General features: G+C 41.1%; 1 protein-coding gene across 4 annotated transcripts in view; it reads right to left on the minus strand.

Moving 5' to 3' along the window:
• tbc1d14 (TBC1 domain family, member 14) overlaps positions 1-12604 on the minus strand; it is a 45589-nt gene that overhangs the window by 5575 nt on the left and 27410 nt on the right. For all 4 annotated transcript variants that reach the window (XM_034210602.1, XM_034210601.1, XM_034210603.1 and 1 more), the window contains 8 exons: positions 11855-11979; positions 10770-10852; positions 10098-10215; positions 8972-9078; positions 5848-5922; positions 4032-4120; positions 3787-3858; positions 2111-2239 (listed from right to left, as the gene is read on the minus strand). In XM_034210602.1, coding sequence (XP_034066493.1) covers positions 2111-2239; positions 3787-3858; positions 4032-4120; positions 5848-5922; positions 8972-9078; positions 10098-10215; positions 10770-10852; positions 11855-11979 — 798 coding nt within the window. The remainder of the gene's footprint in view (positions 1-2110; positions 2240-3786; positions 3859-4031; positions 4121-5847; positions 5923-8971; positions 9079-10097; positions 10216-10769; positions 10853-11854; positions 11980-12604) is intronic.

Below are 12604 nucleotides of genomic sequence, written 5' to 3' on the forward strand. Positions count from 1 at the left end.
GTCTGGTTTCAAGGCAGGTCACTCCACAGAAACTGTTCTCATTGCTGTCACTGAGGAACTGCACACTGCCAAAGCAGCATCCCTCTCCTCTGTCATCATCCTGTTGGACCTGTCTACTGCATTCGACACGGTGAACCATCAGATCCTCCTTCGCACTCTCCAAAAACTTGGAGTTTCAGGATCTGCACTTTCCCTCCTCACCTCATACCTCAAAGACCGTACCTACAGGGTAACTTGGAGAGGGTCTGAGTCCGACCCTTGTCAATTAACTACAGGGGTCCCTCAGGGCTCTGTTCTTGGTCCCCTCCTCTTCTCCCTGTACACAAACTCGCTCGGATCAGTCATTAGCCTGCATGGTTTTTCATACCACTGCTACGCTGACGACACCCAATTAATTCTGTCCTTTCCCCGCTCAGAGACCCAGGTCGTCGCACGCATCTCTGCTTGTCTAGCTGACATCTCTCAGTGGATGTCTGCTCATCACCTCAAGCTCAACCTTGACAAGACTAAGCTGCTCTTCCTCCCGGGAAAAGATTGTCCCACTCTTGACCTGACAATCAACATCGGCATTTGTGTTGTTTCCCCGACTCAGACTGCAAGGAATCTGGGTGTGACCCTAGATAACAACCTGTCCTTCACTGCAAACATCGCTGCTACAACCCGTTGCTGCAGATACACGCTTTACAACATCAGGAGGATACGTCCCCAGCTGACCCAGAAAGCGACTCAGGTTCTGGTCCAGGCTCTCGTCATCTCACGCCTAGACTACTGCAACTCCCTCCTGGCTGGTCTACCTGCATGTGCCATCCGACCTCTGCAGCTCATCCAGAATGCAGCGGCTCGTCTGGTCTTCAACCTTCCTAAATTTTCCCACACCACTCCGCTCCTCCGCTCGCTTCACTGGCTTCCGGTAACTGCTAGAATCCACTTCAAGACAATGGTACTTGCGTACCATGCTGCGAATGGATCTGGCCCTTCCTACATCCAGGACATGGTTAAACCGTACACCCCAGCGCGTGCACTACGCTCTGCATCAGCCAAACGACTCGCTGCGCCCTCGCTGCGAGGGGAACCCAAGTTCCCATCAGCAAAAACACGTGGGTTTGCTATCCTGGCTCCAATATGGTGGAATGAGCTCCCCATTGACATCAGGACAGCAGATAGCTTGCACATCTTCCGGCGCAGACTGAAAACTCATCTCTTTCGACTCCACTTCGAGCGATATAACTATTAACAAAGCACTTTTATACTAATAAAGGACTGGTTTACCTAAAGCCAGTTGAGTAGCACTTGAAATGTTTGGCTCTATGAAACCTGATGTACTTATATGATTCTGTTTTCTTCAAGGTTGTGTCTTCCTGGTCGAATGTACTTATTGTAAGTCGCTTTGGATAAAAGCGTCAGCTAAATGCATTGTAATGCAATGTAATGTAAATTAAGAAAATAATTGACAGATTATTGATTATTAGTCATTTTTTGTTGCAGCCCTACCTTGGAATACGGGTGTAACGATAGCTTTGATATTTAGAATTGAAATATTAATGTCATGTTATTAATAAACATTTGGTTAAACCATGTAAATTGTCTCGCCCTTAAATAATATCATGTTCTTTTATTATTGTACCCTTCTGGCTAAAGACCCTCTCTCTTCCTCCCTACACTCATATTTTGAGTGTAATAATAGGAGGAAAAAGAGATAAAATTCACAAAGACAAGATAAAGGATTAATTTGACTGATAACATTATGGTAGTTAGTGATTTCAAGAAAAATAAATGTAAAAGATGTAATAATAATAATATCGTTATCCTGATTTAATTTGGCAACGACAGTTGTCTGATATTGTGACAGTCATACTTTGGAAGCAATATCTTACAGCGGAAAGTCACTGTATATTTATGTATTTAAGGTAATTAACTATAATTTTAGGTCAGGAATGAACTCCAATGCTCATGAAACATACAAAGTTCAAATTAACAATTTGAATGTAGTTGAGCTGTAATAGTTACAAAAGGCATGTGTGAAATGTGTAATCACAGGGGCTGAATGTGTGTGTGTGTGTGTGTGTGTGTGTGTGTGTGTGTGTGTGTGTGTGTGTGTGTGTGTACTGACAAGGCTGTGGTCCACTCTGAAGAAGGCCATCTGACAGGGCTTGTTGAGCAGGTTGGCAAAAGCTATAAAGGCATCGGCTGTGTCCAAGTTCAGGATGAGCACTGCTGCGATGAACGACATGCCCTGCACCTGAACACAAAAACACAAATAGAGTTTGAACAAGCAAACACAAAACCCCCCAAACCCCCCGGTCTGTCGGGGTCTTGTATGTGAAAGAAAAAAAAAAGTGTTACCACGAAGCGTATATTTTGACTTCCGCTGTAAAAACAATGTCTGAGAAAAAAGTTAACACCTGCTAACGGTAAGTTTTACACTTTACCCTAATTTACACTCATGCTAACTTAAAGCACTCTATTAATCTTATTAACTGTAATTAACAATCATAATAAGTTTAAAGAAGGAAACGAAATGCTGATGCAGACAGATGCAAAGGAGAAAACAAAGACGCCTGCACAGAGGTGAATGCATAGTGTGTGTGTGTCGTGTGTAGCAGCTAATGGGTTGGGGTCAGTGCAGGAAGTCACAGTCATTTCCACCTAAGTACACACAGCGTGGGACTGCAGTGAGCAGCAGCGAGGTTAAAACCACAGTGGCTAACAGACGTGCAAACACAAGTTCATGTGAGAGGAAGAGTATCCAACGCTTTTTTCTTCTAATGCTACTGTCTTATTAGAGTGTCACGCTGGAAAAACACTGAAGATGTGTGAGGCATTTTGTGTTTTACAATTGTGGAAATTCAGAGAAAGTGACCACAACCACCTCTAGGAACGTGTAGCTGACATCAATGTACACATTCCTCTAGTTCTGTGAATCTGTTGCTATTATATGCCAAATAAAATGAATATCAAACAAAACCTATATTACCCATTTATTGATATTAACAGAATTGAAACAGAATTACGGGTGCAACCATGGAGATCTGACTGACAAGGTTCGAAAATACTTGTTTTGACACCTGTGCTATTTGCACACTTTTGAAAATAGCTACACCATAGCTATTTATTTGTTTAAGTTATGGAGAAAAATATTTCCAAAAATACCTATGAATTCAATATATAATCAAATGTATCCCCGGTTGTAAATAGCATTGTTGACTATAGACACCCGGGTGCAAATAGCATCTGCCATCAACACTTCAGGTTGCATTAAACCAGGGTTCTCTTGCTAATCATCATACGTTTCTGAAAAACTACTAATAGTGTGAAAATAAAGTTTGAATCACTTTACATTATGATCAATTGAATAACATTTAGAAGCGTATCCTACGCTTATAAAAAGCTAAATTGTAAAAAAAACATGAGGTCTGAGTTTAAAATGATTACTTTAAGTTTTGGTTGTTTGCAATATGCAGACAACTGAATTTTCAGATGACACCTCACACTTAATGGAAACCAAATATTGGAACATTCCAGTCGTAGAGACCACAATCAAACTGTAGGTGTTATGTGGGAAGTCTGTGCTGTGTCATATTTAACCTTCATGATAGGCAAGTGTGACATCACACATGCATGCAGATCCAGAACACAATATCTAATGTCTACCTACATTAAAGGCCTTTGTTTGGGACTATGTGACAGCTTTCTTAAAAAGGCACGATACACAAAGTGAGACAAAAAGCATTCAATGTGCTTGTGGAGCACAAGATGCAAATGCTATGTTTTGTGTGTGGGACTTACGTAGCCGACGTCTGGCCGGTAACAAGTGTATGCTCCCAGAATGCTGTGTAGCACATCGTGATATGGCCCGCCCTGATGTAACAAAAATACATTAAGAACCAACAGGCATAAAGTACACTCAAACACACACCCTGTCCCGGCATTCAGTGTCTGATGATACAATAATATCAGAGTAATGTTACAGAGTATTGAATAAAAAACAGAAACAGAAATATTATAGGATTGCTGAGCTTTTCTTCACTGACCTGCTGGAAGATACAGAGGTGGGGGAAAGTTCTTGAGATGTCCAGCTTGATGAGCTCCAGGCTCGACTCCCGATCTGACGAACCAGCATCTGGAAACACGGCAAAACAAAAAATGTATTTGTCATTTAAAAAGGGGCCCTGTTATGCTTTTTGGGATTTCCCTTTCCTGTAGTGTGTTTTAGGTTTGTGTTCATGTAAATGGTCTGTAAACTAAGTGTGTGTGTACCTAACTTTCCTCTTTTTTTTTTAAATTAGCCTTTTAATTTTCCAATTCCTGCATTATTTTTCCATCCTGCCTTTGGTGTGATAAACTAAAAAAAAAAAGAGAGAAAAAAATAAAAGTCGGGATAACGAGAAACTGACCCGTTATCCCGACTTTTTTCTTAGAAAGTTACCGGTGCGCCAAGGAGGAAGTGCAGCACACAGGAGACAACCATTTCATTGCAGACTGTTATGTTTACGTGGGGAAATGACAGTGCATACATTATTTGAGATATATTTCAAAACAGGAAAGTCTGTAACCCAGTCCACACACACACACACACACACACACACACACACACACACACACACACACACACACAAACACACACACACACACACACACACACACACACACACACACCACACACACACACACAACACACACACACACACACACACACACACACACACACACACACACACACACACACACACACACACACACACACACACACACACACACACACACACACACACACACACACACACACACACACACACACACACACACACACACACACACACACACACACACACCTTGATGACCGGACATCTCCTTCATAAAACTAGTAAAAGGGGGAGTAATCGGGCAGTTCAATGTGTGTGTGTGGTTAAAACGTAACAGCCTGCACGTCACTCTTTAGCTGTTCAATGAAGGTAAACACAGTGTAGGCGGTGCGTAAAAGCTCTTTGAGCGCTGGTGCTGCTCTTCTCTGAGTTGCATGTCCCGCTGTCTCCTGGAGTGACCACACACCCCTGGCCGAAATGTCCTTAAAATGAAGTCTGAGTACGAAATATATCTCAAATAATGTATGCACTGTCATTTCCCCACGTAAACATAACAGTCACTCTGCAATGAAACGGTTGTCTCCTGTGCGCTCCACTTCCTCCTTGGCGCACTGATACTAACCCGTTATCCCGAAATAAATAAAAAGAAGATGGTGAACCCAGTCGAGCATTAAGCAACTTAAGAGCTGGATATTATATTTCCCTTTGTGGGCTCCAACATGTAGCTAAAATACAATCCTGAGATCCAAAAGACTGCATGTTGTGAATTGCTTTAAATAAGATACAGCTGGAGTTGGTGGTTATGACCAATGGGAATAAAAGGAGTGTCAGACTTTACAAAGCCTTTAAATACATTTTTAGAAAAACAAAGACCTAAAATACATGTAATGAGTTTTTAAAAAAAAAAGGTTTGGATAAAGCTGTAACAAAGTGACATCACTCTGTAACACTCGTACTTCTATTGGCTAGTGTTCCAAAACATTGTATGTGATGGGCAAAGGGGCGGGACATCTCCAAGAGGTTGACCAACCACAACAGAGCCGGCCAGCTAACCAATCAGAGCAGACTGGGCTCTGGTTTCAGACAGAGGGTGAAAAGAGGTGCTGCAGCACAGGCAGTATGACAAAAAATAAAGAGCTTTTGAACATTAAAGCCTGGAGACATGTCAGAGTAGAGACACTACATACTGATATGAACCTGAAAATGATCATAATAGGGCCCCAACAGCATAGGAAACAGCCACAGGATTTTCTCTTTTCTTTACCTTCAGCCTCTAAGGACGGTGCTGGTGTTGTCCTCCACTTCTCTTTGGCCCGGGACAGACAGATGTCATACAGCTCTGCAGGGTCACATAACACAGAACAATCAATGAGAGAAATAGAGGGCGACTACAGAAAAAGTGGAGAACATGATGACTGGACAGATCCACTTCAGATGATATAAGGATTCACATTACTCTGCAGCAGTAACACTGGAGGTAGGGGTGTAACGGTATATGTACCGAAAATATTCGGTTCGGTACACGTGTGTACCGAAGTGTACCGAGCGAATATAACGTTAAACGTAAAAAATTGAGAACGTGAACAACTTTTTGGAAGTAACCTCAAGTGCTGCGTTCAGTGTAATTTACTCACATTGTGTTCAACGCGTCATAGAGCGACCAAGTCATTTCATTGGACGAGAGGCATACTATGAGAGCTGATCAGAGGGATGCGTTCAAATTTAGTCAGTAATTTGGGGAATTGTCGAACGCAGATAAAGTTGAGCTGAACATCCTCCAGCATCATTGAAGTTTCCGGTTTGGGAACATTTTGGTTTCGCAGTTACGTACAAGGATGACGGACAAAGACAGGTGGACCGAACCAAAGCTGTTTGTCGGCATTGTTCAACTAACATTGGAAAAGGCATCACCCGAACGTGAATATCACCGGTAACAAAAGAAAAAAGACTGAAGTGCAAACCCAACTCCCACTAGCATTTAAGCCTCCACCACTCGCAGAGAGTTCAGACCGAGCCAAAGCTATTACAAACGCCAAATATCCTTATGTTAGCAAAGCGCTACCTGGCTGTCCCTGGCCTAGCAAGAGGGTGTTCTCCACAGCAGGAGACATTGTTAGTGCCAGCAGATCTGCCCTTTCGGCAAACAATGTGGACAAGTTCATTTTTCTTTAAAAAAAACATGAAAATACAATGACAAGCCTAATGTCAAACTGGCTGCTTAGGTGAGTACTAACTAGTAGAGTAAAGTTCAAGTACAGATTATTTCAGTTCATTGAAATGCTGCATCTTAATGTTTATTTTATTTTGTATTTATTTGAGTGAATACATTATTCACAGATTAAAGGTGGGGTAGGTACATTTGAGAAACCGGCTCGAGAAACACTTTGTGTTATATTCCATGGAATGCTCTTAACATCCCGATAGCAATGAATATCTTAATTGCTTTGACAAAAAATCCATAAACAAATTTCATCTGTGGAAGCCGTGGCGCTGTAAAAAGCACGACCAATCATCTGAGCCGGCCCGGCTAAAGTAACTGGATGGCCTACCTGCCTGTCAGCCTTCCATCTGTGCACAAACTTATCTCGTGCCCTCATTGGTCATGTGTGCGTTTGTGTGTGTTGGAGGAGGGGCTCTGTAAGGAAGTGGCAGATTTCCTCCGGTTGTGTATTTTCAAATTCTAGCGCACTTGAGCTGGTTTCTCAAAATTACCTACCCCACCTTTAATTATAATTAAAAACCCAAAACAAATATTTTATGTTTTGTGAGTACTAGTACAGTAAAGTTCAAATACAAATGATTTCAGTTCATCGAAATGCTGCAACCGTAATGTTTATTTTATTTTGTATTTATTTGAGTGAATACATTATTCACAGTTTAATAATAATTAAAAAACCCTAAAAGATATTTTATGTTTTGTGATCATTTTTTCTGCTGTACCGAAAACGTACCGAACCGTGACCTAAAAACCGAGGTACGTACCGAACCGAAATGTTTGTGAACCGTTACACCCCAGAAGTGATTCAAGGAAAGAGATCTCCCTCCATTACCAGAAGAAATCCATTATGATGCTTCGTTAGATAGCCTGGGATGTGTTGTGACCTGTGGCTGCTGACCTGTAGTGATGAGCTTCTGGATCCAAATATTGAGCTTTCTGAGACATGGAGCTCTGGTGTTATTGTATTTACTCTTTTTCTTGAACAATGCAATAAAGTGCTTAATAAAGGAAATAGAACCAGACATGGTAAATCAGATGGAAAAAAGGCCAAAGGAAAAGAGCACAGAGGAACTAGATAATACAAAATAAAAATACATAGTATTAAAAGCATTATCTATAAAACATTTCAGACTTGTTCTAATGATCCAACAATGTGATTCAATTGGGCTTATATGAATGATTGGGGGGGGGGAAATGTTTTTGTTTAATGTTATGTCAACTGACTGGGAGGGGGTGAGATACATGGATTTTGTCACTCTTGTAACTCTTCATCTCTTTTATGGATGATTATGCTCTAGGTGTAACTCTCATAATGAATAGCCTACATTTGTTCACCGTTTGGCAAATTGTCAGCTATCACTGGATTATTCCAATAAAATAAAAAAAGAGAAGATATTTTAGGCAAGTTCTGGAGTTACAATCAGCGTATAATGTTCCTTTGCAGATTAACTGACATTTGCTTGCGTTGACATCGGAAACAATAAATATAAGTGACATCCTCAGGAAGTATAAGTAACTGCATCTAAAAATATGAGTATCATCTTAGTGTGTCACACCTTACTTTTATCATACACTTCTGTAACTTGAGTACCACTAGAAGAAATATAAACCTTAGAAATGCAAGTAGTAGCATTAGCAGCAGCATTAAACCTAGGCATAATGGCACTGAGCTTATGAAAAGACGGACATGTTTGAAGGGGACTGAGCTTTGTATGAGTGTGTGTTTGTGTATATAGTGTATGTGTAGAGTGATAATACTGTAGGCCTGTGCTCCATTTAAAAAGGATGAGTAGCACAAAGCACAGAGCGGGCGCTTATCTGCGAGCAGCCCTGAGGAGCGTTCACTGAGAGATATGAAGTTGGTGCTTCTTTAGAGTGTGGAGAATGAATTTGCTGTGTGTGTGTGTGTGTGTGTGTGTGTGTGATCTCCAAACTGCATTGACAGCTCATTAAAATGCTCTTGTACTGGGAGAGTCATTCAAAAATCCTTCTCCATAATCGACACTCTTCTTTCCTCTCCTATTTATCACACTACCACTAATCAATTAACATAGATAGAACTTGTGACATCTGTCTATCTTTATGTGTGTGTGTGTGTGTGTGTGTGTGTGTGTGTGTGTGTGTGTGTGTGTGTGTGCACGCGCGTGTACAGTCACAGGTTGGTGTGTACCGTGTGTGATGTTGAGCTCGTTGCCCACGGCCAGGCTCCACACTTTGCCCCGCACACTGGGGGGGATGCCCTGCCACCACAGGTCCCTCACGCGTCGAGACGTACACCTGGAGGAAGGTGAAGTGTGTTAAATGTTGAAAAATAGACACACCAGAGGCTGCTTCATAACTGCGTATCATAGAGGAGCATCATTCATTGATTACAGCCACAAGGGGGCAGTCATTTCCTCCACTTCTGAAGATTCAAAAGTTTATTGTCATAGCATTCACAGTGAATTCACTGATTCCACATTAAGTGCAGGACTTGACTCTTCTTCAAAATAAAACTTATCCTTAACCCATTTACTTATTGTTTATGTTTACTATATGGTCAAATAAACCAAAAGTCTCTACAAACACCTCAGCAAAGTACATCTGAGATATTACACCTGTACATGTAGGAGTGGCAATACTTTGGAATTCTACATAACTTTATGACAAAGGCCCAACATGCTGGAATTAATAGGTGCCAGTTCTGCTTGCTTAACAGGTTGTGTTCTGTAGACCTCATTATGAATCATTATGTGTTTGCATGCTCGCCTACAGCAGCTGCTCAGTGTACGCTCTAATGAGGTGACACAATAACTGACACAATAAATGGCCGTGAACTGATTTGATGCACTGATAAAAAGAGTGGCATATATTAAATTCCCATGTAGGCCTATAGGTCGTCATATCTTAGTAATCATTTTACACAGGACTTAATAGATGACTTAAATATATACTGATAGTGTAATAAATGTATGCTAAGTGCAACACACCTAGCATACATTCATGTATAAAACTGCTGGCTGACTGTGGTTGGGGTTTAAACAACGGTACGCCAAGATGTTCAGTTATTTAAAATGGTGTTTTCATTATGAGAACATCCTCATATGTTTGCCAGGATTTTAAGTGCGACTCATTCATCAGCATAAATGTGGCCACATGAGGCAGTGTAACTAACACAAAGCTGCGCATGTGAGTAGAGTTTTTGCTATGGGTAAATGACAGTAGAAATTATGATTTGATATAAATGGTCCAACTGTGCTTTATAATTGATGGAAAATCCTTATTTCTGTCATCATAGACTGAGTTATTGTACTCACGTTGTGCTCCAGTTGGGTAAGATCTCCTGGTTCCAGATCTGGGCGGCCGTGCCGATGCTCTCCTCCAGCTTACACCGGACCTCCAGCTGCTTCTTCCTCTTCTGAGCCTCCTTCAACTCTGCAGACAGGAGTGAGGAGAAATGTGGTTGGAATCAAATAAAGGAAACGTTAGAAAGAGCTATGATAAAAACAACATGTCAAGATATACAAATTATTTTAAGTTCATTTCCACATCTGTGTAATAATCCTGACACGGCACCATTAAAAGTAACCGGCACTGTACATACATAAAATCTGCATTGTTTGTACAAATTACTTTGACCTGCACTCGCATCTGCACATACAAGTAAATATATTTAACAATACGAACCCAAATATGTATGTGTTCATTCAACTGATCAACGTTTACCTTGATGTGATATCTTGTTTTATTTAATTTCTATTTTCTGTATTGTTTTTTTACCTCGTGAGAATCTGTACTGTCCACAGGGATAAATAAAGGTCCATCTTATCTTATCTTATACAAACTAAAGTGTATTGCATTTAAATTGTGAGATTTGCATCTCTGTACATTTGTAACATTGCAAAGTCATCCCACGGGCCGGATTGGACCCTCTGGCGGGCTGGTTTTCCGTGTGCTTGACACCCCTGCTCTGAACCTGGACTCCTCACCTCTCTTCTTGGCCTGGGCCACCATCTCTTCATACTGCTGTCGGTGCTTCTGGGCCTCCTCGGCGGGCTTGGCAGGCAGATTACTGTAACACACATCAATGCAGGGAAATGGATCAGCCACTATGTGTTCTCTGAGCTTGACTTGAATTATTCATGTTGAGCTAGCTTGCATGGAACAGCACAAAGTGCACCCTTAATGTGCTCCATATTAAAAATACAACAGGGCTATTTGTGCTGCTGAAAACCAGGTTATACGAGTGAAAGCTCCAGAATTAAAATTGACCTTTGTAAAGAAAATAAATCATATAGTAAAGCCTTTTTTTCATTTTGAAGATTTGACACAGTTATTTTGTAAATATAAGTGATAGAAAGGTATTTCAGTATTTCGTTTTTATACTCCAAATATAATCTACATTTTATTGGGTCTTCTTAGTGGGAATCACGTGATTTTAAATGTCACTGTGTATACGCTTTTCATTAATTTCGGGCTACAAACAAATGGTTCATTTGAATTGAACTAAGGCAATAACACACATGTTCAGTGTTTGTTCAGATGAGTTTCACCAGTAGGGGGTGACCGTAAAGAAGGAAAGGCGGTGGGAGGCTGAGCTCACATTTAGCCAGTCATGGTGTTAGAATAAACTTCCTTTTGTTCACACAGGAAATCAGGCTAATTGCTTTTTACTTACTACGAGCAGAAGTTTTAACCGTGTGGCTGAGCAGCAAAACTGAATGAAAAATTAAGCCTGGAATATGTCTGTGTGTATGCCTGTTTTAAGATTTACATTTTTACATTACCTGTTTTACATTTAAGAAAAAAAAACTAGGGTAATGGAGCCAGGCTGAGGGAGGGTCATTAAACTTTCAGCAGCGCCTCTCTTTTACCGACTGTGATACAAACAGGGGGAGCTGGAACAATACTGAATGGGGTCTAATGACAGAGGAAGGAGGAGTGATAAAGGAGGAATGAGGGGAAGATATAATAGAGGCGACTATACTGTCTGATAAGCAGTGAAGAATGTGGGACATGCTAATATCCCACAGATATTCAACTACGCCACAGACAAGTGTGAGTGTTTACATACGCAGGTCTGTCCTCCAGTATGAGTGCGGTGGTGGAGAGGGGCTCAAAGTCCAGGTTTTTCCTCACACCGTGCCTGGGAGACGTTGGGTTGCCAGGTCCAGCTCTGCCACTCTTTGTTTCATATTCCTGTGGACAAAAAAAAAAACACATTTAGACTTAGACTTGACTTACTGGGGAGTTTTAGAGGAAACACAGTCTGCTTTTGCTGTTCATGAGATGTGAGCAACATTAATACACACAGCGAAAAATTGGTGGATTACTTGCTTTATAATCCATGTCAAAGTACATGAGTAAATTGCCACAAGCTGACCTTAAAAAGCATGTTGTGATCAGACTCAACTGCTAGGATGTAATAGCTGGGAAACATTTAAAAAACATAATGAGAACTTTTTGTGTACGTTACATCACACAGAAACACTGAGACATGTGACTCTTAACCTTGTGACAAGGCTCTTTTGGCCTTTGAGCATTTGTCAGCTGGTGTCTAATGAGTGTTGGCCTATAGGAAGAGGAGGCCATGTGACTTTCAGTATGAAACAGCAACCAACACAAGGTTTACTACCAGCTGACTTCTGTGTTTGTCTTAAAGAGTACACACAGTTCAGGGAAGACCTGTAGATAAAACACAAGATTGTCTGGTTAATTTAAAAGCCATTGTATTTAGGATGAGTGCAACACATACACACATACTGTGTGTCCAAAATGGCCTGCAGTGTGCATGGAGCTGGTTAATAATGTAGGCAGCTTAACA

The sequence above is a fragment of the Gymnodraco acuticeps genome, unplaced genomic scaffold, assembly GCF_902827175.1.
Source record: "Gymnodraco acuticeps unplaced genomic scaffold, fGymAcu1.1, whole genome shotgun sequence".
In the NCBI taxonomy this organism is placed as follows: domain Eukaryota; kingdom Metazoa; phylum Chordata; class Actinopteri; order Perciformes; family Bathydraconidae; genus Gymnodraco; species Gymnodraco acuticeps.